The sequence below is a fragment of the Alnus glutinosa genome, chromosome 4, assembly GCF_958979055.1.
Source record: "Alnus glutinosa chromosome 4, dhAlnGlut1.1, whole genome shotgun sequence".
NCBI classification, from domain to species: Eukaryota; Viridiplantae; Streptophyta; class Magnoliopsida; order Fagales; family Betulaceae; genus Alnus; species Alnus glutinosa.
The window spans coordinates 18,375,733-18,403,686 of record NC_084889.1 but is presented as its reverse complement, the minus strand read 5'-3'; the positions used below and the strand labels follow the sequence as shown (position 1 = coordinate 18,403,686).

Below are 27,954 nucleotides of genomic sequence, written 5' to 3'. Positions count from 1 at the left end.
ATTCCATTTTTTGAAGACAAATTGCTAAATATATCCTGATTGAATAATTGACATGTCAACTATAAGGCCTCGTTTGGTTTGCAAAATGACTATTCCATTAGAAAAAGGAATAGCTATTCCTAGGAATAGAAGGTGGCGGAATGGAATGGCTGTTCCTAATCTTTAGTTTGATAAGAACTCATATATTTTAATTGGAATTCAATCAAAAATACTAAAAAAACCCCACGTTTTTTTTTTTAAAAAAAAGAAAATCAAATTATTAAAAAAGAAAAAGAAAAAACCCATGGGTGGCCGACCACCCATTGGGGTGGTCGGCCGCCCACCAAGAGCCGGGGGTGGCCGCAACTACCCCCGGAGTGGTCTCCGCCACCCCCAAAATACCCGTCGGGGGTGGCCAGCCACCCCTGAGGGACTGGGGGTGGCCGCGCAAAGCCAATCCGGGGTGGCACAGGCCACCCCCAAAAGCGCTGGGGGTGGTTGCACCACCTCCGGAACGCCTTGGGGGTCTACCACGAAGTGTTTTGAGGGTGGTGCGACCACCCCCAGATCCATATATGGGGTGGCCGGCCAGCCAGTAAAAGGTTTGGTTTTTTTTTTTTTTTTTTTTTTTTAAATAAAATATAATAAATGGTTTTTTTCTGGAAAATATTGCCTTTACCCCAAGGAATAGCTATTCCTCTTATTTTTTAAAAGAATAGGTATTCCTCTTCGTAAAGGAATAGGTATTCCAATGGGAATAAATATTCCAAGGAATAGACCCCTACCAAACAAAAGAATGACTATTCCATAGGAATAGCCATTCCATTTTAGGGGTCTATTCCGCGAACCAAACGGGGCCTAACTCTTATCTTATAGCTGATGTATTTAAAAATTGGATGGATATTCTAACTTGTCTCATTTTATTTTCCTAAAATATCAAAATTGAAACAGGGATAAATTATGATCGAAGTTTTAACAATGTAGGCTACTTCATAGATTCAGCTCATTTTATATGAAAAGGAACAAAATAGATTTATAAAGTAAATGCTTTTATTTATCAAAAATGGAGGTTATTTTTCTGGCTCATAAATGCTATACTAATCATTGTTCAAATAGAAGTAAAGATATAAATCATTGCACTCCACTACTTGAAGCAAAAGTTGGACCCTGTCTCTTAGTTTGTAAATTTATTTGAACAATTTGAATCAATAAAATTATCTTACTATCAAGTGTGAAAATGGATGAGACCACATCAAACTTAATTGGATGTCACCCAACATAGTTTTTTTTTTTTTTTTTTTTTTTTTTGATAGATAAGCAAAGAAATAGCTTTAAAAAAACGTTTGACGCCCCTAAGCATATAGGGAGTATACAAGGACAACAAAACAAAAGAAAAACAGAAAACAAAGAAAGAACACCCGAAGAAATCGAAAAGACAAAAAAAAAACCCAACCCTACCACGTAAACCCAGAGCCCTCAAAGAAACCTGGGCTACTTTACGCAACAACAAGGGCCCTATTGCCTTTAACCTGGCTAGGACCAACACCCCTAGTAACAAAATTGATCGAGCATTCTAGATTCTTGAGCTTTCTTTTCCCTTTTTGCTTAGAAGCAGAGGCAGAGCACTGTCCCTCATCAACTAAAGTCAAGAAATCCAGAAAACCCTTCTCAATCCTCCGTAAGAAACCCCCATCGTGTGATAACACAACCTAGCAACTTGCATTGCTCTGGGGTATAAAACAACCCCTCCGTCAGAATTATCCCCCTTCAAAGATTTGCCTATCTCAAAGACCCAAGAAGATTGTCAGTCCCTCCAAGACATACCATGTAAAAACTGGGGAGAACACCCATTCATCGAGGAGAACGGCTTATATATCTCTGCACCTGCTTAAAATCCGACAGGTAGATGGGCGCCCCGCACTCTGACATCACCGGACAAGACAAGCAAAAGCCTTTCACCTAAAGCAGCCGCCCTTGAAAAAGTGGTCTGAAAGAATCATGCCCACTAAAACTTTGAAACATTATTGTGCAAAAATAGAGAAGGAAACATGCGCTGCAATAACAAAAATGAAGGATACCCAGTCGTTGATGTCAAAGCCAGATATTTGTTATCGAGTCATCTAACCATACTATATGATAATCCTATTTGAGCCACTCACCCCTCCGGAGTTGAGAGTCTAGGTAGTAAAGACACCCCTCAGGTTACCACTGCTAATTATCTTTCCCGTGACCTGGTCGTAAAAGAAACAATTGATGAGAGTAACAGATGGATACATGCAATAGATAGAAGATTAGCAGCAAAGTCAGGTACATGAGATGAAAGCAACATAGGAGGTGTTACAACAATGGAACATTTTCTAGGCACAGGTGATAGAGAACCATCAGCTATTCTAACTTTTCCCCTGCCTGAACATAAATTATAGAAAGAAAACAGAGAAGACAAATCTGTCATATGATTGGAGGCTTCTGAATCATTGATCCAAGGGTCTTCAGATTCAGTGGAGGATGCATTCAGAGCAAAGGCTAAATTATCTGTATGGGCAAAGGAGGAGGATGTAGTAGTGGATGTTTCCAGTTAAGACATAAGCCGACAAAGTGTTTCTACTTCTTTCTTGCTAAGCCCGGCAATATAAGAAGAGTGATTAGCACAGGGACGGGTTACACCTTCTGAACTATAAAAGTTTATGGGCCTAACTCACTCTCAAAAGACGCCTTGAGAGAGGAGGGGACACGATGGCTTATAAAGTGCCCAGGTCATGTATCTCTTGGCGATATGGGACACTTCAACACGTCTCCTTACGTGTGGCAACTTTGGCCAAACACGTATTCAACATCGAGAGGGAAAGACCCATTATTGTCCAAGGAACCGGTTTTGAGACCTTCAAGTTGGAAGGACCCAACTACATCACGTGGTCCAACTAGGTAATTCCAATTTTGAAGACAAACGACTTGATGGGTTTCATGGATGGTTCCGAACCGTGCCCTTCCAAGTTCGTCCTGGATGACGAAGGGAAAGCTACTGCTACCCTCAGTCCAAACTATCTACTTTGGACTAAGAAAGATCAATTTGTTCTTTCTTGGCTTAATGCCACTCTCACAGAGAAAGCGATGTCGTCCACCTTTGGTGTCACCAGCGCTTAGCAAGTCTGGGACTCACTCTCCAGTCGGTTTGCTTCTCATTCCAAGACCCTGATTTTTCATCTTCAGCGCTAGCTTCAGAGTCTGCATCAAGGCTCTAAGAGTTGCACTGATTATATTGAAACTGCTAAGCAATTTTCTGCTCAACTTGCAGCTATTGGTCAACCCGTTATTGATGATGCTCTTATTGGATATGTGGTTAGTGGTCTTCACCCTTCATTCAATCCTGTTGTCTCATCCCTGTCTGTTGCTTCTAGTTACAAATCCCTCAATTTTATTGGGTTTCAAGATGAATGCTCTCTTACAAGCTTTTATTGGATAGCCAAACCGCTTCCACTACTGCTGATAATCACCATTTTGCCATGTTTTCCTCCAAATCCAATGCCAACAACCAAAACCGTAAGCCTAAAACCTCAGGCAAGCGTTATCCTGCTACTAAACCTACCTCCTTTTCTCCCAAATATTAGCCTACTTCATCTTTTGTCGCTCCTAGACTCCCATGTCAAATCTGTGGGAAGTTGAGTCATAAAGCGTTGGATTGCTTTCATAGGATGGATCATGCCTTCCAAGGTCGCCACCCTCCTGCTCAACTGTCTGCAATGGTAGCTAACTCCAACCAAGCTACTGAGAATGGTCCTTGGTATGCTGACAATGCTTGGAATCAACACACCACTGCCAACCTTGAGAATCTCTCCTTACAACAGCCATACTTGGGATCTGAAGGTGTAGCCGTGGGTAATGGCACAGGTTTGAGTATCCAAAACACTGGTTCTATGAGTTTTCATACTCAATCTTCCTTTCATCTTTCTAAAGTTTTACATTGTCCTCAAGCTTATGCTAATCTTCTCTCCATTAATCAATTTTGTTGAGATAATGATTGTTTTTTTCTCCTCACTGGTTTTCATTACTTTGTTAAGGACAACCACACAGGACTCACTCTATTGGAAGGCTGGAGTGAAGGCGGTCTCTACCCTCTTCATTTGCAGTCTTTTTTAGTCAATAAGCAGCATGACTTGATTGCTTTCTTAGGTGTCAAGACTTCTACAGCTGTGTGGCATTCTCGACTCGGTCATACCTCTCAGCAAGTTGTGCCTCAATTGTTGTAGCAATTTTCCCTTCCGGTCAATGGGATCAAGCAATTGAATGGTGTCTGCAAACCTTATCAACTTGACAAAAGCAAGCAACTTCCATTTCAATCTTCTCCTCGTGTCTCTTTGTGTCCTTTAGATCTCATCCATTCAAATGTTTGGTCATGCTCTACGAAGTCATTAGGTGGCTCTCTGTACTATGTTTTGTTTATTGATGACTTTTCCAGGTTTACTTGGTTGTATCCCATTCATAATAAATCGGATGTTTTCACAGTTTTTGTCCAATTTAAATCTCGTGGAAAATCAGTTCTCTTGTTCCATCAAACAATTTCAATGTGATGGTGGTGGTGAATATATGCCTAACCAATTTAAAAATTTTCTGGTCACTCATGGCATACTTCACCGTGTCTCTTGTCCTCACACACCACAACAAAATGGCCGAGCGCAAGCATCATCATATCATGGAAATGGGTCTGTCCTTGCTTGCTCAATCTCATCTTTCACCTCTATTTTGGGTTGATGTATTTGTCACATCTGTGTTTATAATCAACCGTCTTACTTCTTCGGTCCTTGGAGATGTTTCACCATATTTTAAACTCGTTAAAAAAGGTCCCGATTATTTCCTGTTTCGTTCCTTTGGATGTTCCTGTTTTCCACTTTCACGTCCTTACTCCACTCATAAATTAATGTTTTGGAGTAAACATTATATTTTTCTGGGATATAGCTCTAGTCATCTTTGGTATCGCTATCTAGATCCTGTTTCTCGTAAGGTGTATGTGTCAAGGCATGTTGTGTTTGGCGAATCACGGTTTGTGGGAAGGTAATAGGCTCTCCCTTTGATGAGAAAGACAAACTTTTTTGTGATCATTGTAACAGGTCAAGGCATACTCAAGAGACATGTTGGAAACTTCATGCTCATCCGCAAAGGGGGTCGTTCATAATAGACTTTGAAGTTCAATACTTTCTATTGATGTATAGTAACGTATATATAGAAGAAGAGGTTACATGATCTGTGATCAGTTTTGTAAACCCATCTAGAGTTTGAATTACAAACATAGAAACAGAATTCTTATCTATCTATATTTGAATTACAGAATCCTATCTATAGATACTATCTATTAGTTAGGAGTCTGTTATCCGAGTAGGTTGAAAGCGTTGGATGGTGAGAAGTGTTCTGCACTAGAGAGGAGTCTTCACATGTATCTGGACGTGAGGCTGTATCTGCATGTTAGTTGCTGAGGTGGCAGTGATATTGTTTACAGCCCCCCACAAGCTAATGGGGGCGGAACAAACCATAAGCTTGTCACGTAAAAAAGAAAACCGAGCAGAACTGAGAGACCCTTAGTGAAGATGTCGGCAAGCTAATCATTAGTGCTAATATACTTGATGGAAACATCACAAAATTAGGGTTACTCAAACATCACTATATTATTTATATTAAGTTTGAAGAGAATAGTTACATAAATACCATTAATAACAAAATATGAAATAATATGCCTTGCAAACACTCTCAAGCACAGAATTTCAAAGTTGGTACAGCTCATGATCATGATGATAATTAGGAATATGTAAGATATAAAAAATATGAGGAGCAATGTGGTCATCTCTTGTAGAAGGACTATGAGTGCAATTCTGTTTGTGATGCAAGTAGAGAATATGTTACTTCCAATGATCAAGTCTCATAGTGGGTCCCTGCAAAATGCATGTTCAAGGTAGGTGTTCATCTTTGTTTTGAGAGCATAACTAGTAGGCAGAATAAATATTTTAGTGCAAAATTAGTGTGGGAGCATGCATAGAAAGAATAGTTGTGATCAGCAGAAAAGAAATACTAGTAATTGGAAAATGGTAGGGATTGCTATTTCCTTAGTTGAAATCCTAGAACTCAACTCAACTCAGCTAAACTGGGGTCGGTTGTGTTGATTCCTTTTTAACGAATCAGGAGTCCCTTTTTCCAGCTAGCATTTGTTGTATCTAATAATATTAATATATATATATATATATATATATATATATATATATATATATATATATATATATATATATATATCCTAATCGAACTGTACTGACGTTTTTGTGAAAATATTACAATTTTTTTGGGTGTCTCAGGTGGTAAGAATCGAAGGAGCGAGAGAGATTGTTTTGGGGGGTGGAAACATACATTGCATTACTCAACAACAACCATCCATTCCATTCCAGAATGGTGATCGTTTATGAACGAACATTTGGGCATGGATTTATTAATACTCATATCGAGATTATGCGGTTGTTGCCATTGAGATTTTCAGATGCTAATCTGCCCCCACTCAGGTTTACTAATGCTGTTAATAAGCTTTGAGCCTTGACTCTTTAGGGAGGGTGCTATATATGAATATGAATTGTTCTGCCACTCCCTCTCTCTCTCTCTCTCTCTCTCTCTCTCTCTCTGGGAGGAATTTGCACTTCATTTCATTTCTTTAAATTGAATTATTATTATTATTATTATTATTTTGTGCCATCTTAATTCTTAAGACCCACACGAAATAACCAAGTGGGCCATACCTTTTAAAAAAGAGTCACCGTACAGTGATTTCAGACCATTCATTTGCTTATATGGTCCCAGACCATTTATTTCACTAAGCTAAACAACTCTTTTTTACAATGTGATTGGAGCCATCCGCCCACTGAAAATAATAATAATTAATTAACATCCTCTCTTATCATGTCAGCATGTTAATTTGCTGTAAAAGAGTTGTTTTATGTCTAACATGTTTTTTTTTTTAAAAAAAAAAATGAAAATAATAACCTTAATCTGACAAAATCAAAGTCTTTTTCTTCCACAACATTGCCATTCGCACTCCAAATATTCATAATTCCACTATATGAATCTATTACACATAGAGAATCACAATTAGTTGCATCTCCTCTTAAAAAAGCAAGTATTAATAATAATGAAATCATACAGCAGAATAACTTTACTAATACATGTATAAAACCTCTTAATAAAAAATTAGAAAGAATTGAAAATCAAGAAAAAGAAGCCAAAAGACCTTTATTATATGAAACTCCTCCAAATTCACAATATATATATATATATATATATATATATATATATATATATATATATATATATATATATATATATATATATATATATATATATTTTTGTTATCATCAATTTGTAATAATTCTTCAAATTCTGTATTAAATTTAGATAATATATTTAAAAGTTGAGCTTTTAATTTATCATCAAACGACAATCGTGTCTTTGTTCCATTGGAATGTCAAGGGATAGAAATGTTTTCTCGTGTGTTTTGTATATTTTTTTTATTCTTTTATTTTGGAAATCAATCATTATATTATAGAAAATTAAGGGGTGAATATACAAATCCAAAAAGTTGATTTAATTTTTATTAAGGCCAACTGAAGGAAGCAACGTGATCCGAGTAAAATCTGGTGCGTCTCGAGAAAATAAAAACCAAACCATGTGTATGGTTGAGATTGGAGAGATCCAAGAAGTGAAACTTGAGAGGGACACCCAAACATTTTTAATTAAAAACCAAAAACCGAAAAAACAGTACAAGAAGAACTCCCTCTCCTAATTCATTGCCATTGACATGAAATCAGGTCTTCAAAATTCTTGTTTGGAAACCTGATTTCATATCATTAAAAGAAGAAAAGGTTGAGAAGGAGAAGATGGGGTGCTCATTTTCTGGTTTGAATGCTCTATACGACGCTGTGAACGGGGGAGGAGACGTGTGGATCAATGAGAACCGGTTCAGGATCTTGAGGCAGCTCGGGGAGGGCGGCTTCGCCTACGTTTTCCTCGTCAAGGAGGTGCTCTCAGATTCCGCTTCCGCCTCTGCTGCTGGCTTGGCTAAGAAAGTCAAGGACTCCTCTCATCTCTCTGGTAGAAATCCCTCTCTTCCTCTCCATGTTCCAATTTTTGGGATTTTGTGATCTCGGTCATTTGGGCGTGAATCTGAAAAATGGTTTTATTTTTGCTTCCATTAGCTCATAAGTGGTTTTGTTTTGGGATTTTGTGATCTGGGTCATTGAGTTATGAATCTGAATTGACCGTTTCTCAGTGGCTGAACTCGCAACTGATTGACTCTCGCCATTGAATTGGATAATTTGAGTGAATTTCAATTTTGAAATATTGGCCTTTTCGAATTTTTGTTTGATGATCTAAAACTGTGATAGGGGAATTCTGTTGGAACTATTGCATTTTCTATTATATTAGATCTTAGAATATTGCGGCAGCCCTGCATTCTCATGTTTTCTAATTTTTCGGGTTTTGCTGTTCTTGTTATTCTTCGTTATTTATTTTATCTGTATTTGGGATTCTATTGTTAGTGTCCATGATTATATTTAATTTATGAAGCTTGGAATGAGATTTGCTGGTATACTATTTTTATTCATATAATTTGGTTATTTGTAATCGCGTTCTAAGAATTGTGCGGTTCTGGATTCATAGATATGGCTACCTTCTCTTCTTTCTGAACTTTGTTGGCTTTGATTTTCGAGTGAAAATGAACTTAATCATTTTTGGGTGCTTATTTTCAATCTATTGATACATACATTTCAATAGATTTGGAATATGACGTTCTTGTTCTTTCTTTTTCTGTGTTGTTGATGTTCCAACTATTTGATGGGATTGTTGGCTATGTGAAGTAGGGTTATCGTAATAATCTCCATGTTGATAAAAGTGATAATATCCTTTTTTATTCAATTTTATGAGCAAGTAGTCTTTGATATATATCCAATGTTTAGCTTTAGATAAGTGTATGGGTTAAACTATGATGTGATGTAGCCCCATCGATGTTGACGGGGTCCCACCTATTTCTGTATATATTGGTGAGATTGCTTGTAGATCGAAATCGTTCAAATAAATCTATAAGATCAACAATCTCTCAATTTAATTCGAACTAGTGGAGTCAAATAGTTTAATATAGGTGATAACAGGTGAGACCCCAACAAGATTGACAGGGCAATACTCTATCATAGTTTTTTTCTTTTTTCTTGGCAGGCAGTTGATTGAAAAAAATTAAATATTTTTCTAATTTCTTTTTTTTTTTTTTTTTTTTTTTTTGGGCAGATGATGGCACTTATGCTATGAAAAAGGTTCTCATTCAGAATACTGAACAGTTGGAGTTGGTCAGGGAGGAGATCCGTGTTTCATCGCTATTCAGCCATCCGAATCTGCTTCCACTTCTTGATCATGCTATCATTTCTGTTAAGGTAATTACTTGGAATGGTTGTTCATACCTATTTTCGTAGTTATTATTCTTAATTTTTTAAATAAAATTTTGGACAGATACACTGAGATAAATGGTATATAGTAGTTGCTTTGGGTAGAATGCTTCAGTATAAAACTAATAATGGTATTGAAGTACAGTTTTCGCTTTGACATTGGTCTTTGAGCTGCAAGAAATTGGAACAGGTTTAAATTTAAGGAAACATGGTAAAGCTTTGGCAGTTATCCTGGAGTTGCATATTTATATATATTTTAATCTCATGGCATGAATGTTATAGTGTGCTTAGACAAGTTTTTTTAAGTTTTAAACTGCTATCTAGATTTACCGTATCGTAGAGAGAGCCACCCGAATGTTTCAATTAAAACAGGAGCTGGAGTTTTTAATTTTCAAACTGCTATCTAGATTATGGGCACTACCATTTATTTGTCCGATAGCAGCTTGTTCTGCACATTATTCATTTCATAACAGGTCCTGCTAAAATTTTATGTGATTCCAATCTAAAGCAAGAGCAATTCTACCTATAATTGATTGGTAATGCTCGTGCTTCAGTATGTTCTAATAGATATCATGCTAGTCCTGTATTTTAGTATGTCATGATCAGTACAGTAACATTCCATGGTACACAGTTGTTACATATCATGTAAACTATTGCTCATACAAGGTTTTGTTGTTACTTTTTTATTAATTGGAACTTGTAGTTAATCTGGCATGTTTGGAAGATTAACCTAACCTAATGAGCACTTTTTTTCTCATCTTTGGGTCAATGTTTATCTAAGTAGTGTTGTTACGTGCCTCATTGAGAAATATACATGGTTTATTTATATAATGTTTCTTCATTTGTGGTTATTTTTGGTGGGGAGAGAGGTGGGGGCGCGGGGTGGGGGACGGGTTGTGGAGGACTAGCCATTGTCCAATATTTTCTTCATATGCAATTCCATTTCTGTTCTAAATATAGTATTTGGCTTAAATTATATTATTCATTGACAGTCTACACAAGAAGGATCTAGGAACCATGAAGCATACTTGTTGTTTCCAGTTCATTTGGATGGAACGTTACTGGACAATTCCAAAGCCATGAAAGCTAAAAAGGAGGTTTTTTCTACCTCAGATGTTCTTCATATATTTCGGCAGGTGAATAAAATTACTTCTTTTTGTTCTACTTCATTCGATACTGTTCCTACTGCAATTCAATTTTCTTAGCTTTAGAGAATTTGTTTTCCATGGAATGTGTATTTGGAGAAGAAAATAATAGCATGATACTGCCTAGGGTATCAGTTGAAGTGTAAAAGTGAATTGTAGAGTTGAAAGGAAAGAGTAAAGGAAGAGAGAAGAGAGACATTGTGTGAGAAAGTTTTAGGACCCGTATTGAAGCCCTTTCACTGTAGCACTTTATATAGGGTAAATATAACAAGATTACAAGAATGCCCTTAAACTATGAAAATAAAGAGCTAATATAAAATATATCAACTCTAACACTCCCCCTCAAGCTGGAGCATACAAATCAAACATGCCTATTCGTTGGAGAATCACTGAAAGGAGGCACGAAGTAACGGTTTGGTGAGAATATCACCCAGCTGATCTTCAAAGAGAACATAAGGAGTGACAATCTATTTTTGCATCAATAAATCCCGAATGAAATGATAGTCAACATCGATATGCTTGGTATAGTCCTGGAAAACAGGATTGTTAGCAATAAAAATAGCGGCCTGATTGTCACAATGCATCTGCATAGGAGTAGGAACATCAAGACCTAAGTCACAAAGGAGAGAGCGAACCCATAACATCTTGGAAGTAGTATGAGCCATAGCTCTATATTCAGCTTCAACACTAGAACGGGCAATAACATTCTGCTTTTTACTACGCTAGGTGACAAGATTTCCGCCAACAAAGGTACAGTAGCCAGAACTGGACCATCTATTAGAGCAACTTCCAGCCCAATCAGCGTTACTAAAACCAGTGATAGACAAATTAGCAGCTGTCTCAAGGGCACCCTTCAAATAGCGCAAGATACAACAATTAACATCAAAGTGAGGTTGACGAGGAGCATGCATGTACTGACTAACCACTCCAACAACATAAATAAAGTCAGCTCGAGTCACAGTAAGATAAATTAACTTCCCAACTAGTCAACGGTATCGACCGATATTAATAAACAAAGCACCTTGCTCACCATCAAGTTTAATAGTGGAGTCCATAGGAGTATCAATAGGTCGAGTACCCAAGAGACCAGTCTCAGACAAAAGACCAAGAACATATTTTGCTAAGATAAAGAGATTCCTTGAGAAGAACGAGCAACTTCAATCCCAAGAAAATAGTGAAGAACAGCCAAGTCTTTGGTATGAAATTGCTTAGCCAAATAGATTTTCAAATCAGCAATACCTGTTGAGTCGCTTCCAGAGATGATAATGTCGTCCACATAAACAATCAGGACAATGGTGCCAGTGGAGGAGTGATGAATCAAAGACAAAATGATCAAAACTAGAGCGTTGGAACCCATACCCACAACAGCACTGAATCTATCAAACCAGGCACGAGGAGATTGTTTAAGACCATAAAAGCCATTCACAATTGACATACAAGGTGTTCATTACTAGCAACAACATATCCAAGGGGATGATCCATGCATACTTCCTCCTAAAGATCTCCATGAAGGAAAACATTCTTGATTTCAAGTTGGTATAAAGGCCAAGAACGATTAACTGCAACAAAAAGCAAAATTCAGATAGAATTGAGACGCACCACAGGAGAGAAAATCTCTAGATAATCAACACCATATGTTTGTGTGTACCCTTTTGCAACCAATCGCGCCTTAAGGCGCTTAACAGAACCATCAGGGAGATACTTAACTGTGTAAACCCAACGACAACCAACTTTTTGCTTCCCAATGGGAAGAGTAGTAAGCTCCCAAATCTGATTCTTGTGAAGTGCACTCATTTCCTCATCCATAGCATGCTTCCATCCAGATGAATCCAAAGGCTGCTTATAAGAGGAAGGAACAAATATAGAGGATAGGGCACACGCAAATGAACGCAAGCAAGAGGAAATACGATGATAGGAAACAAAATGAGCAATAGGGTGTTGAGTACAAGTACACTTACCTCGTTGTAAGGCAATAGGTAAATCATCAGTATCTGAAGGGGAGGAGGATGGGGCAGGGACCTCAGACGAAGAAGATGTAGTGTTGGGACTAAACGAAGCAACGCGCCTATCTCGAGATCGTCGATAAACTTGCAATGGAGGATTAGGAAGGGAAGGTAAAGGTAATGGAAGAGTAGGAGAAGACAAACACTGACCAGGTGAGGAGAAGGAGGTGGACTCAAAGAAGGTAACATCAACACTCATAAAGTATCTACGAGACTTAGAACTATAACAACGATAACCTTTCTGAGTGCGAGAGTACCCAAGGAAAACACACAAGCCCGGGGAGATAACTTATCTTGGTGAGAATCAAGGACACGAAAAAAGGCGACACAGCCAAACACACAAGGAGTAAGAGGAAAAGATGCACGATTTGGATATAAAAGAGAAAAATGAGACCTATGATTCAGGACAGCGGAAGGCATACGGTTGATAAGATGGCAAGCAGTGAGAACAGCGTCACCCCAAAAATCTTTAGGTACTTGCATATTGAACAACAGTGTGCGAGCAACATCCAACAAATGACGATGCTTGCGCTCAGCAACACCATTTTGTTGAGACGTGTGAGCACAAGTAGTCTAATGAATAATACCATGATCACCACAAAACAATCTCATAACAGACTGAGTATATTCTAATGCATTATCAGAGCGAAGAACCTTAATACTCTTATTAAATTGAACAAAATTTCATTATAGAATGTAGAGAAAACATGGGGTAACTCGGATCACTCTTTCATCAAAAATAACCATGTTATCCTAGAGTAATCATCAACAAAAATTACAAAATTAAGAAATCCATTCACAGTAGAAATGCGTGAACGACCCCATATATCTGTATGGATCACATCAAAAGACTGAGATTGACAACTATGACTTCTACTTAGGAATGAACTACGATGTTTCCCTAACTGACATGCTTCACACTCTAAACTGGACACTTGGCTCAAAGCAGGAAGTGTTGACTTGAGTTTGGCCAAGGATGGGTGACCCAAACGAAAATGCCACTGGAGAGGAGAGACCATAGCACTCAAGATCGATGAAACGAGAGAAAATGAGCCATCAAGATCTAGATAATAAAGGCCGTTGTTCTCATGCGCCGAACCAGTCATCTTCTTAGTCTTGAGATCCTAAAAGAGTCAAGAAGTAGGGGAAATCTGGAACATAGAGACTAGATGGTAAGGATAAAGAATTGGTAGGATGAAGAACACCTTTCCCAACTACTAGCCGAGAAGAACCATCAACTAAAACAATTTAGTGTTGAACAAGAATCAAATCAAAAAAGAGAGATAATTTACCAGATATATGTTTATTAGCGCCGGAGTCAATGACCCAAGACAGGGATGAATTGGCCACACATGCAACATTACCTGAATCAGCTAATGTAGCAATAGAAGAAGGAAGGGTAGTACGCAGGCTCTGAACAAGTTCGGTAAGCTGAGTGGTGAATGCACCACGGGAATCAGAACCATAAGTTATATGTCTAGCAGAAGTAGAAGTAGGCTGTGACTAAGCAGTTTCATCAATGACCTGATGTAATTATCTGGCTTGCTATATTTCACCCAACAATAAGGCTCAGTATGATTAGTGCCACCACAATGATCGTACTTCTTGTCACCACGTCCACCAGTACGACTGCCACCACGAGAACCACAACCTCCACGACCACCACGAAAACCACCACAAGAACTACCACGGTCACCGCTACTCAAAACTAGGGCAGAAGACTCCATGGAAGTGACAGTGGAATGTTGTCCCAATGATGAGCGCAATAATCAAGAATAAGTATTAGCAGTTGTAGGTAAGGTCTCACTAGCAAGAATTTGATCTTTGAACCCATGTAGATCAGAGTCTAAACCAAATAGCAAGGAAGCAATCATAAACTCCTCCCAATGTAGTGCAAGATGCTAGGTCGTGTTTCGCACGATGGGGGTTTCTTACAAGGGGTCTGAGAAGGGTTTTCTGGATTTCTTGACTTTAGTTAATGAGGGGCAGCACTCTGTCTCTGCTCCTAAGAAAAAAGAAAAAGAGAGGTCAAGAATCTAGAATGCTCGATCAATTTTGATGTTAGGGGAGTGGGTTCTAGCCAGGTTAGAGGCAGAGGTTGGGAGTTTAATGTAGACTTTTCTTTGTCTTTTGGGTTTTTTCAGGTGTTCTTCCTTTGTTTTCTATTTTTCTTTTGTTTTGGTGTCCTTGTATACTCCATGTATGCTTTTTTTTTTTTTTTTTTTTATAAGTAAAGTATATTTCAAAAAGTGCAGAGGGGCACAACCCATAGTACACAGGATGTATACATGATACCCCTAATTCAAAGATAAAAGAGAACACATATCTAGAAAATCAGAATAAGAACACTCAAACATAGACTGTAGTTTCACTTTCCGCATAAACAAAGTTTGTATCACCAGCTTTTTTTTCAAGTTACTCAAACCAGTCTCACAATCTTCAAAACTGCATGTATTCCGTTCCCTCCATACACACCACATGGAGCCATTTGCCAAATCGGTATCAATGTGCGGCATTACCCACACCACACCAAACAGCTGCAGGATCGTACTCCACAACTCTGTAGCAATCATACAATGTAGGAACAAATGATGAATGGACTCTCCAGAAGTCTTACACATGTAGCACTACTCTATCACAATAATGTTTCTCTTTCGTAAATTGTTTAAAGTTAGGATTTTCCCTAAAGTCACCGTCCACACAAAGAAAGCCACTCTCGGAGGAACCTGAACTTTCTAAATACTTTTCCACGGAAACAAAGACTGTATAGAACTAGAGAAAACCTTATAGTTAGACTTTACTTAAAAGGATTTTCTTCGCGCTAAAATCCAACAAATTGTATCCTCGCCTTTACGCTTTTTTAATGCTATTTCGTTTATTGCCTATCGAAAAAAAAAAATGTCGCTTATGTTGCTCCAAATCAGTAGTAAAGGGACGATGTTGCATTTATTGATCCCACAAATTTTTAAAGAGTACTATAGTACTCAGACAATGGTCTCCCAAACATTACTAGTGAAAATTTTCTCATAGACCCGAGAAACATTACTCTGATGCGAGAAAGATTCTGCAATAGATTCCCAAATCTTTTTAGAATAATCACAAAATTCAACCGTAGTAGCAATGTGGGGTTCCATGCCATGCTATGCCACAACAATCCCATAACAACAGAATCCTCAGTCATCCAATCCTCATAAGTTTTATCTCCCTTATCAGATGGATCATCCGTCAAATCTTTCAATCTTCGTTTTCCATGAAGGAAGATTTTCGCAGCATGTGCCCAAGCTTAGATAATTCAGACCATTCATTTTTTTTTTGTGATAATTGATTTAGGCATATCATCATCATGGAGTAGTGGTGGTTTTACTGCAGCCATATCAACACAACCAAGATAAACTTGAACAATAACCAAAGTCAACCAACCAAGATTCAACCAGAACCACACAAAAAAAATTCCCCAACCCAACCAAAAAACAACAAAGGCTTCACCTTTTACCAACTTTCAGCAAAATGCACGCGGCCGTGAAACAAGAAATCTACGAAAACCCAAAACAACCCAATACAGCAACAAACCAGCAGCAAATCAGACTTCCTACACCCTATTCAGCCCCAATGGAAGGAGACCCAAGCAGCAAAAAACCGCCAAACAGCTCCAGATTTGCAGATTGAAAAAGGTGCGAAAATCCAAAAAAAATATTGGAAAATAGAAAACTCACATCAGATGGCTTCAAAAAATTCCCGAAAAAATCACCATAATTTCAAGAAGGCTCCAATGACTCAAACCATGTGGTCACCGGAGTTTGAGTGATGGCGTCAGCAATGACTTTAGCATACTGATGCTGACATCAGAGCGCCTCTGTCATCCGACCACAACCTTCAAAGCCTTCTATGAGTTGATCGGAGGCTCTGATAGCAAGTTGAAGTGTAAAAGTGAATTTTAGAGTTGAAGGGAAAGAGTGAAGGAAGAGACAAGAGAGAAAATGTGTGAGAAAGTTTTTGGACCCGTATTGAAGCCCTTTCACTGTAGCACTTTATATAGGGTAAATATAACAAGATTACAAGAATGCTCTTAAGCTATAAGATTAAAGAGCTAACATAAAATATAACAACTCTAACAGTATCCATCTTATCAATACCATGTTTTCCATCTTCTGTCAGAAATCCTCTAACAACATGGTGGCAATCATTGAAAATTGGTCAGTTTCTATTTGAGAGTCGCATTTGGTAGTTTTCTGCTCAAGGTACATATGTTAGAAATATGGATGTTCATGGTTTAATCTTGTGTCCTAGGTTCTATCTTAGAGGCATTTGTGAATTTTATGTTTTCTCTTTTTAGTTTTTGGATATATTAATGTCATAAATTGCTTCTGAATTACTTAAATGCATTGCTAGCATTTTAACAAAGAAAAATCATTTTCACAGCTTTGTGCAGGACTCAAGCATATGCACAATTTTGATCCTCCATATGCACATAATGATGTCAAACCTGGTAATGTTCTTATAACTCATAGAAAAGGACAACCACCTCTTGCCATATTAATGGACTTTGGCAGTGCTCGACCTGCAAGGAGGCAAATTCGTTCCCGTTCAGAGGCGCTACAGTTGCAGGTGCTTGTTTTGTCACTTTCTTCTTTCTTTTTTATATAATCATGATGCAACTTCAGTTTTTGAGCATTACTTGTAAATTTGACAATAAACTTCATATATGGACACTTGCATATGTGTGTGTTTTGTAGTTTATATGATATCATCAAGAGAAACATTTTGCTCTACAGATTAAGTCTTTCACTCTTGATTTCAAATGTCTTGAAAATTTATTGCATATTCTGTACCCTTGTTATGACAGTGCCAGCCTCTTGGACCTTTGCTGTTATAATTAAAACTTATCAGTATAATTAAGCACAATTTTCATCTCAATTAACCCATTGGATACTCTAATACTCTGATGGTGATTTCATTTCTTGTTGTGTAGGAATGGGCATCTGAGCATTGTTCGGCTCCTTTTCGAGCTCCTGAGTTATGGGATTGCCCCAGCCATGCAGACATTGATGAGAGAACTGATATTTGGTCATTAGGATGCACTTTGTATGCAATAATGTGAGGACCATTCCTTTTTTGCTGTGGTTACTATTACTATATATCTGATTTTGAGCAGCTTTTTTATTGTACCTTGTGTCGTTACTGGGAACTTTTTGTTGAACTGTTTGGGCTTTATTTAGGGATCTCAAGGGCTGAACCTTTTGGATGCCTATCTTTAGTGATATACACACACCTCACTGGTCAGGTCTAGCTTAACTGATCAGTATCTTAAGACCGATTGAAGCAAGTGGCATGATTTTAAAGGTCTAGTCATTGAAGTATTCTAGGTTTAAATCAGTTTTTGATTTAAAAGTTATGGTTAGTTTTGCAATGATGGGCAGATCCACAATTTTTCACAACTCCTGTGAATTGAGGTCATTTAGGTATTTGAGTTGACTCCAGAATTGTTTGGTAGATTTTAAATGTCTCAGGTATCTTCTTCTTTCTTTCTTTTTTAAGTTTAAGGCAGTATATATTTGGGTTCATTAGGTTTTTAGTTTACTAGTAAAACTAGGAGTCCTAAGGTTACTAGTGTAATATTACATATTTGTGCTCAAAGTTCTCAAAGATTTCAGAGATTTTGGTTACTGGAATATTGAGTTATTTGAGTTCCGAGGCAAGAGTGTCTTTCTCTTTCTATCTCTTCTCATCTTCTTCTTTGGCACACTTTTGAAGTTCACATAACTGCTCAAACAGGCCCTGAACAACGATCTTTTTGTCTTTTCTTTTCTTCCTTCTTTGCAATCCCAAATGAAGGTCTTTTCTGTACGTATCAAAACCGTAGAACCCCTATATTTTACCACCTGTAAGGCCACCAAACCAGCCATAAAATACCTAATTTCCTTGTGACCCAGAATTTCTACCTGTCATCTGCCGTTTCAGTCACCAAAATTCAATTTACAAACCCAAGATCTAAACTTTTCCTATCTAAAGCCCACCACAAGTACACTTAGACAGATTTCCCTAATATGTCCTATGTCAGATATTAGGCCTCAGCCTGATAAAATAAAAAGATCTGATGTCCTGCCCCCTGCCAATCATTATTACTTTAAAGCACTAGATCGATAAATATACAAAAATACTAATAATCTCTAACAACAGCCTTCATTACTTAAAAGGATATATATGAAGCTCACTCTAATGAAAACCTAAAAAGAAGGCATATGTATGCTTGCCTGAAGATACTGGGAGTTGTGTTTGCCATTTTCTGCCAATTTGGGAACGCGAATGTACAGCGTCCTCACATGCACGTAGTATATATGTTTGTAGCCGTAGTTGTTCATATTTTTTACACACTTGACAAAGTTGTATATAAAGCCTTTATGTCTGAATTCAATTAAAATGCTATAGAAAAACTATGTGGAACTTTTTGTTTTTGTCTTTTTGGTTTCATGGATTACAAGCGTGGTTTCTTCCTCTTCTTCTTAATATAATTATTACTATCATTATCTTGAGAAAATTGATTATCCCATCAAAGCAAAGCTACATTTGCTAAGCAACTTTAGTATATAACAATTCTACCCGTTTCTGATGGCTGATTATTACAGGTATGGGATATCTCCATTTGAATATGCGCTTGGAGAATCTGGAGGGAGCCTACAGTTGGCCATTGTAAATGCACAGGTAAAGTGGCCGGTTGGACCTAAGGCTCAATATCCAGAAGCTCTTCACCAGTTTGTGACGTGGATGCTTCAGCCCCAGGCTGCAGTCCGCCCTCGCATAGATGATATCGTAATTCATGTCGACAAGTTGATTGCAAAGTTCTCTAATTGAGACTATTGAAATGAAACACATTGGAGTGTGATGTAGGTGTTGACTATGCAAATATCAGCAGATTGGATTATTAATGTTTCTTCAGAGTGATAATGGCAACGAAAGAAATAGCAATTCATGTCAGTGTTACACAGATTACCTTTTTGGAGTAGTTTTGGCGGTCGTGCATTTGGTTTAATTTTATTGTGTTGTTCTATCACAGCCATCTAGTGATATCTCTTCACTCTTGCAATGTACTAAAGTGCTACTCTCCCCTTTCCCCTTGATTAGATTTTGTTTGCACAATTATATGTGATCTACTCAAACTATATATGGTTGCAGGATCGTAAGTAGGGTTGGCAATTTTTGACACGATCCGTGAACTCGACACGAATACGACACGAAAATACAGGATTTAGATTTGGGGTAATCGGGTTCGGGTCATAATCGGGTCCGATTATGACACGACTCATTAAAAAAAAAAAAAAATTGAAGAACGGAGAATTGGAGAAGTGAGCCTAGTCGCACGCCTTTTGAGGTTTGGCCCTTTTCAAGATCGAAATTTTCATTTTACTCCGTTTCTCGGCACCCAAACACAGAATGCGAAATCTTTGCATCTTCATTTCTTCTCCCTTTGCCAAACTTTCTGTACAAACAAACAAAGACATTTCCACGCCACCCACCAACTTTCCTTACCCAGTTCCGCATGAGAAATCGACGAGCTCCTCAGGCCACCGTCATCCTTCCACATACGCCATTCAAAAGTGACAACAAACGACGTGGTAAAAAAAAAACCCAGTAAAAGGAAAGAAAGAAAGCTGAATATTGTTGATGTTGCAACTGCTCTGTAATGACTGCGAGGCGCCGAGGCTCTTCTCTGCTTCAGTTACACAAAGGGTTTGCTTTTGTCTCTGTCTTTGTTAAGGGTCTCCAAAACCTTTTTTTTTTTTTTTTTTTTTTGCTTTCTGCACCTCTCTTCGCTCTTCTGGGTATGGTGTTGCTGTTGCTGTTGTCCTTGTTGTTGGTTTGGTTCTTTTCGACCTCCCGAGCAGTTGAATCAACGTTACCAAATCGGGTTACCCGGGTTGTGTTCGGGTAACTCGGTTGGCAATCGGGTCGTGTTTGGGTTTAAAGATTCGACCCAATTAATAATCGGGTCGGATTCGTGTTGGACCCGATTGTGTAATCGGGTCGATCGGGTTGACACGAACCCGACCCGCCGACCCGAATTGCCAAGCCTAATCGTAAGTTGTTGTTCCGAAAGCTTAAAAGGTCATTTGTGTAAAAGCTCATGTATGATTTTAATGAGATATCCATGATCAATTTAACTTATTTAAGTTTCAATTTTATTTTTATTTTTTTTCTTGAAAGTGTTTAAATAATGTTATGTTTGTTTCAACGGAAATTTTTTTTCCTATTTTTTGGTGTTTGGTACGATTGAAAATTGTGATGAAACCAAAAACATTTTCGGTTGACTAGAAATTTTTTTTTTTTTTTAAAAAAAGGGTAAACCATTTTATAAGTTTGAGATTCTCCTTATTGCACACGTTATTGCTTTTGATTCTTTGCTTCTACCGGAATCCGTCGACCCCCGAAGCTCGCTCGAATTAGCCCTTTGGAGTTACCTGGAATCCTTCATGTGATTGTCAGAGCTTGTCGGTCATCGCTACCAGTGTTCGTTGGAGGCCGCCAGGCATTTTTTGCTACCATTGAAGGTCTTTGGCTATTGTTGGTATGAGCCGAACGCCGAAAGTTATTTTATGCTAAAACAAACCAAGCTTTAGTCAACAAAATTGATTCCTTTTTTCTATCAGTGAAACGCATCATATGAAACGAGCAACTCATAAAAAAGAGACGAAAAATTACTTGGCATACATGTTCTAAGCTATAAAATTGAACCCCTCCCACCACAACAACCCCCCCCCCAAAAAAAAAAAAAAAAAAAAGTAGAAATAAATAAAATAAAGAAAACCTTTAATCATGCATTGGATGACACTATTCCTAAGAAGTGAGGATTAACAAGCTCTATGATGGGACACAAGCTCCACATGCTTGCTTTTCCCTCTATAAAAGAGAGGGAAGCTCTCAAAAACCGTCAACAACCCTTCTTCCTCCCTGTGAAGCTTCCCTTCGCCTTGTGTGGCTATTCCAGGAGAGAAAGGATGAACATTGCCTTTTCCCTCCTCCCTTCCTTCATTGTTCCTTTCCCTAATTTTTTCGTTGTTTTTTTTTTTTTTCCTTGGTTTTTTCTTTTGTTTTCTTACCAAAATAGCAACCCCACTACCTCAAGGTTTGTTTCTCTTCACCCTCCACTACTCATCATCATCCTTTTTCCACTGGGAATGTGCCCCATGCGTCACCAAGGGAAAGTAGATTTGGGTTTTTTCAACTAAAATCTAGTCTTTTCTGTCTTCTACCTCCCCAAACGTGCCACACCATCACCTTCCTTAGCCTCTCCATTGTCCTCCATGCCTCCATGCTCCTCCCACGCGCTAGTCAGTAGACTTTAAGTGCCACCCCTTTGTAACGTTCAAGATATTAATTAAATGTTAAAAATATGGATTAGACTAATTAAGTGAGAATTAGGTAAAATGAGGAAAAATAGCACTTAAAAATAGACAAAGTGTGAAATTCTGGATTGGGCGTCTGGACGAGCACTTGCTGTGTCCGAACGGGTCATGCAGTAGGGTCCTGTCTGCTGCCGTGCCCAAACAGCTAGCTAACAAATCTTCCCAAGAGTCCATTTCTTCACGCGTGTTTAGACGAGACATTTGGGTGTCTGAACAGGTTCACCCAAGAGATTTAGATACGCAACTTCACACACGTGTCCGAATGGCTTACTTACCTATTTGGACAAACTTGGGTAGATGTCACGCCCCCGTTTTGGGATATAAGGGGAAACATTTAAATGGAAGCGTACATTTACAACATATAAATTGTAACTTCCTAATTTATTATTCCTGTCTATTAATAATATTTTACAATGCCATAACTTTCAAAAAGAGACATACTATACAATATAAAAGTTGGGTCGGTCCACAAACGATCTATTGCTCTTAGCGAGGTCTACGCCATTACAAAGAAATGACTCCGTCTTACTGTGTCATCTGAAAAGATTTGGGGGAAAAATGGGTGAGTTTGACAACTCAGTAAAGAGAGCACAACAAACAAGAGTATGATATTTTTTAGAAATTCTAAATAGAGTTCAAATAATTTAGCAAGTAAAGAAACAATTAAATGACATACAATTAGATCAATATAATATTTTTCAGAATTCTAAAAGGAGTACTAAATAATAAATAAGTTACATTTATATCTAAAATGCGTGATGATGCATGAATCATTTATGCAGCGTGCAAGTTTTAACCTTCATCGGCCCACCTCCGCTATTTAACTGTGAGCGGCGCACGTTACCTTTGGCACATCCATAGGGACCAATCCTGAAGGACCAAATCGCTCATCATATCGTCACAGGGGAGAGCCGACGGGTTAGGAACTTCCCTAGGTGAAGACCCCCCGACCGATAGCCCACACTGTTGGTGTGGTTGCCACGCTACTCATATGGATCCGGATCAAAACACGATGCAGTCGTGGGGCAAAACTTTATGTAATATATGCACATATAATTACGATGATGCCATCATTTTTCGCTCACATGGAGCACATGCAACATATACGATATGGTGCACAAATACAACTATACATAATGTCATGGAATCATATATATAACACATATACATTTCGAGAACCATAATTTCATCAACTTCGTTCATATGATGCACGTGTAGCTTATTCACAATTCATACGAGAACTATAATTTTATCTACATCATATAATCACATAATTTCTCAGTCACATTTGATAATAAGAGTAATATCATGACATAATGTAAAGTGACAATTAATATAGAGGAATAAAGGAGTTTAGGAAAAATTCCCGACTTTTTCTTTTAAAAAGTTTTATTAAAATTTCGCCAGGGTTTTTAGGTTGTGTTCCCTTACCTGGATTTGCAATTAGCGTCGGGTCGACCTTTTACCTAAATAAAACACAAGGATAAATTTAGCGGAGTGTTCTGAAATTTCAAGTCTAAAACTTAAACTAAGGTATCCTATATATATTCTACATACAAAATCTCTATTCCAAATTTACTACACCTATGTATACCATATTTTTATCCAACTAAAATTTCCCTGGATAGAAATTCAATTTGGCCAAGAAACACACCACATAATCATCCAACCAACATTCTCAAAGACATTGTAATACCCATTTAATCGTTCTTCTCACCCAAAATCCAACAATAACCAAAATTTATTCACAATTTAACCAAATGAAATCAACAATTTCCAATAGAATTGAAGTATCCAGAATCTTCAATAATTATTCTGTTTTCTACATAATATCATTCACAACCTACCCAAATCAAGTCCCAAGTCAGCCCCCTACCCACAACCAATTTCTATCACCATAACTCAAGAAAATTATTAAAGAATCACAATTACTCAACATTGGATCCATTCGGTACTTCTCATAAAATCCCTACAAAAAAAACTCCAAACACAATTCACTTTCATCTAAAGGAAATCAAAACCTTAGAATGAGAATTAAGAAACAAATAACTCAAAATAAAATTTTCATCAAATCAGTACCAAAATTCCAACCCAATTGGACATCCAACACAAAGCTATACAATCTAAAAATTTAATTTGGAAGTGTAGTAAAATTCCTCAAGGATAGAAATCAAACACATAAGAATACCCATAAATTTCTACATAAAACCGATCTACTAAAATCCACAGAAATCAACTCATCATCAAATTTGAACTTTAATTTCAACAATGACCCATTCATTTAATCACAAAAAAAAACCCAAAATCAAAACACTCATACATTTAATCACTAGAAAAACCCAAACAAAATCATCACTATCATTCGGTTTCTCTACCAAAAAAAAAAAAAACCCAAAATCAATCACCCAAAATTTCAACATATATAAATCCATAGGAGTCCAACAATACCCATTCAGCTGTGAATCAACAAGAATAAATCAATAAATCGAGCTAAATCACAAGAACCACTTACCACAAGGATTTCCACAGAAATCCATCGAAAAAAATCACCCAAAAATCGTCGGAAATCGCTCCCTACCTCGCCGGATCCTCTCTTACCGGAGACCCACAGAAAAATGGCCTCCAAACGCCGGGAATCGCGGCCCCCAACCACTGGTCGACGTCCCAGAACCGAACGTCGCCTCCTACTCCTCCGGCGCTGACCCACCGGGTCTCTCTCCGTGTTTCGGCAAGAGAAGAGGAGAAAAGAAGAAGAATAAGGAAGAAAGAAGAAACTTTGTATATAATACAGTGAGTGGTGGCTAATTTATAAGGTTGCTTAACTTGCTTAGCAAGTTTACATAACTTAAGAGTTAAGTTTATTAACTTGAGTTAAAATAAAATATCCACTTGACCCAAGTTAAGTTTTATCTTAGTTAATTTAACCTGGGTTAACTGGAAGATATTAATTCAAAATTTACTAACTAACTTTTTACCGTAGATATTTTTATCTCAAATTTTTAGTATTTTAATCTAATTGATTAAAATATCAATCTAAGCCCATTATAAGTCTAATTCGTTTCATTGTTAAATTATTTTTTGAATAACATTATTACACTGATAATATTACTACACCAGATAATATTAGGCCAAAATAATATTATATTATAATATTAAGAATATTATTATCTCATCTATTTTACCAGATGTTCAGGTTTGTCTATTTATCAATTATTCCAAGTGACGCATAATATACAATTATCAGAATAATGTTGATCGAGCGACATAAAGTGTGGATTGATCGCCACAGGTTTTAAATTCCATTTAAGGCATTCTGTCTTAAAATCTGGGGTGTTATAGTAGAAATTGGCCGAGTGAGTTTTTAACTCATTTCCCCTCATTTATTTCTCACTCTCATGATTTCTCTCCATTCTCACTTCTAGGGTTTGCCTATAAACCCTAGATTCTAGCACATTGAAGCCTCCAAACTCAATTCCGACACCTGAAACGTGATCCTCGTTGCAAGATCTTCGTTTTCACCAATCATTTTGAGGTAAATCCGAAAATCCTAACTTTGCTAGATTTTGTATAAATCCTTAAAGTTTAAGCTTAATCTATCAATTTTCTTTAGATATTGTGTGTTTTGAAGTGTTCTAAGTCATCTCCAAGTATTGGGTTTCACTTTTGGTGAGAAATCAAGATAAGATCCAAAAACTCTAGATTTTTACTAAGTGTTGTGAATTAGTGATTTGTGTCTAATCCTAAGATTTTATCTTATGGGTTAGTATTATTAGTTAATAGATTCTCAATTAGAACCCTAGAAATTTATGGATTTTCCATGTGTTGTTGGCTCTTAAGAAAATCAAGAACCTAAGTGAAAATTTAGAGATAGAAATGTTGTGGGCTAGTCTTAATGTGTCATTGCAATGTATTATACAAGTACATTGCGAGGCTTACGTAGAGAATTCCTTCATAGCCAATAGTCAAACAGCCAATGTGAGTATTCAACTCACTGAGAAAAGATACTAAATTTTGTCGTTCTATGACAATACAAAATGTTATATTATATTTGCTTAAAATCGAGTCGATAATATTTTGTGACAATATATCCTTTGAGAATACTTTCAATATCTTGAATTATGTTTGGACATGAATTTGATGATATTCCGTGAGTTTTAAAGTATGATATGGAAATTGAGAATTATGATAAGATTTATGTTTTCATAATTTATTTGAAAGATAATAAGAAGCGTATGATGTTATATGATGCATAAGTGGATGATAGCATGAGCATGATGAATATGTGAAATGATTAGTATGAGCATGACAAAAGCATGAACATTGAACTTAAGACCAGCTTGGTTAAAGTTTATTCTTGTACTCAAGTGTAAGACTGGTTGGGTTAAAGTCCCTTAGGCATCAACAACAAGACAAATTAACTTAAAACCAGTTTGGTTAAAGTCCATTCGGCACTCAAGTGTAAGACTGGTTGAGTTAAAATCCCTTCGGCATTAGAAACAAAGTTATAAGAAATAAAGGGAAGGCAAGCACGTCATGATGTATGACATGATTTATTATTTTTGATGTTTTCATGACTAGATGTACTAATATGTATATGTGTTTGAATGGACAGAGTTTATATATAAATATAATTACAGCTAGAATGCATAGAATGATTTATGTGAGATTTCATATTAGACGTACCTATATGCCTATGGGTTTGAATGGAACAAGGCATATGTATATTGTTACGGCTAGATTGCACGTAATGATTTATATGTGACGTTATGCTTAGATGTATTCATATGTTTGTGGTCTCATATTTCCACCTATTCAGAAATGACTACCACCACGACCGTGTAGATGTCGATGCTTTGGCTGCAGGTACCACAGACGTCAATGACAACCCTTGTGGTGTTATATTTGAGATATTACAACTGAAACTCTTTGTGACAGTTGTATTTGTTGGACTTGTGGATAGTCCATCTTTTGTAGAGACGTGTTATATATGACTTGTTTCGCATGTGATGCCTCTTTTATATAGCCATTATTTTGATGTAACTATTGTTTGATAAGCTTTAATTGCATAGATAGTCAAATGGTTCTGATGTTGTAATTACTCTTATTAGTTAATGAAGTTAAGTTCTGTTGCTACATGTCTATCTTTGATATATTATACATATGTTATGAGACGTGTTAGGTTAATGTTGGGTTATGACTAATCGTCATGCCATTGTGATGATTTTGTTTTGTATATAAAAAGAAATGGGTCGTAACACTCTTAGGCATTTATTCCACTGAAATTATTGTTTTGGAGTTTTGTTGTTATATTTTTTTGGTGTTTTATTTTGTATCTCTAGTTTTTGTTGTTGTTGATGTTTTTTTTTTTTTTTTTTTTGGGGGGGGGGGGGGGATTTTTGTCTCCACATTCTTATGTGGTTTGATCTAGTAGAGGAGTCTTTTGCATCCGGAGATCATTCCTCCTTGTCAATAAATCCTGCTCTAATTTTGACAATGCCTCCACCTCAACAACCTCCTTTCGGTGGTTGTTGCAACTCCTTTGGAGGATTCGGGAAGGGTTGAGCCGTTGAGGGACATTTAGTGATTCATACCCCTTTTATTTTGCTTCAGATAATACTTTTTGTGGCCTTTTCAAATTGGGCCAAATTATTTTTTACCCATTTTTTACTAGTTGTTTCTATGTTTTGCATTGTAATTTTTTTTTTTTTTTTTGGATATATTATTGGGGAGCCCACTCATTTTTCGGTGTTTTGATTCCATGTAACCCTTTTCCCAATTTTATTTATTTATTTAAAAAAAAAAGAAGAAGAAGAAGCTCTATGATGAAAATAAAAAAAAAAAAATTCTCAGATATGTCACTTTCCCTAAGGTATATGATTAAAACCTCAACTTCTCCATAATTTAGTTGTTTTTCTTTCGAATTCCTTTTCGTGGCCAAATTGTACTAATGGTTTATCTACTAGCTCTATTTTGG

At 37.1% G+C, this 27,954-nt stretch overlaps 2 protein-coding genes and 1 long non-coding RNA gene across 5 annotated transcripts in view; 2 read left to right on the top strand and 1 right to left on the bottom strand.

Annotated features, from left to right (window-relative positions):
- Positions 1-6,699, top strand: part of LOC133865720 (agmatine deiminase) — a 46,634-nt gene extending 39,935 nt beyond the window's left edge. For all 3 annotated transcript variants that reach the window (XM_062302166.1, XM_062302165.1, XM_062302164.1), the window contains one exon: positions 6,312-6,699. In XM_062302166.1, coding sequence (XP_062158150.1) covers positions 6,312-6,419 — 108 coding nt within the window. In that variant the 3' untranslated portion in view covers positions 6,420-6,699. The remainder of the gene's footprint in view (positions 1-6,311) is intronic.
- Positions 6,700-7,496: 797 nt separating this feature from the next.
- LOC133866622 (uncharacterized) lies at positions 7,497-19,719 on the top strand. The gene is made up of 6 exons (XM_062303208.1): positions 7,497-8,091; positions 9,280-9,422; positions 10,427-10,570; positions 17,002-17,187; positions 17,552-17,676; positions 19,206-19,719. The coding sequence occupies exons 1-6, from the start codon at positions 7,878-7,880 to the stop codon at positions 19,429-19,431; spliced, it is 1,038 nt and encodes a 345-aa protein (XP_062159192.1). The 5' UTR covers positions 7,497-7,877; the 3' UTR covers positions 19,432-19,719.
- A 2,625-nt stretch (positions 19,720-22,344) lies between these two features.
- LOC133865543 (uncharacterized) lies at positions 22,345-24,722 on the bottom strand. Its single transcript, XR_009899771.1, has 3 exons — positions 24,493-24,722; positions 23,412-23,446; positions 22,345-22,517 (listed from the first exon to the last, which is right to left on the bottom strand). It is a non-coding gene; the product is annotated as an uncharacterized LOC133865543 (long non-coding RNA).
- Positions 24,723-27,954: the final 3,232 nt, after the last annotated feature.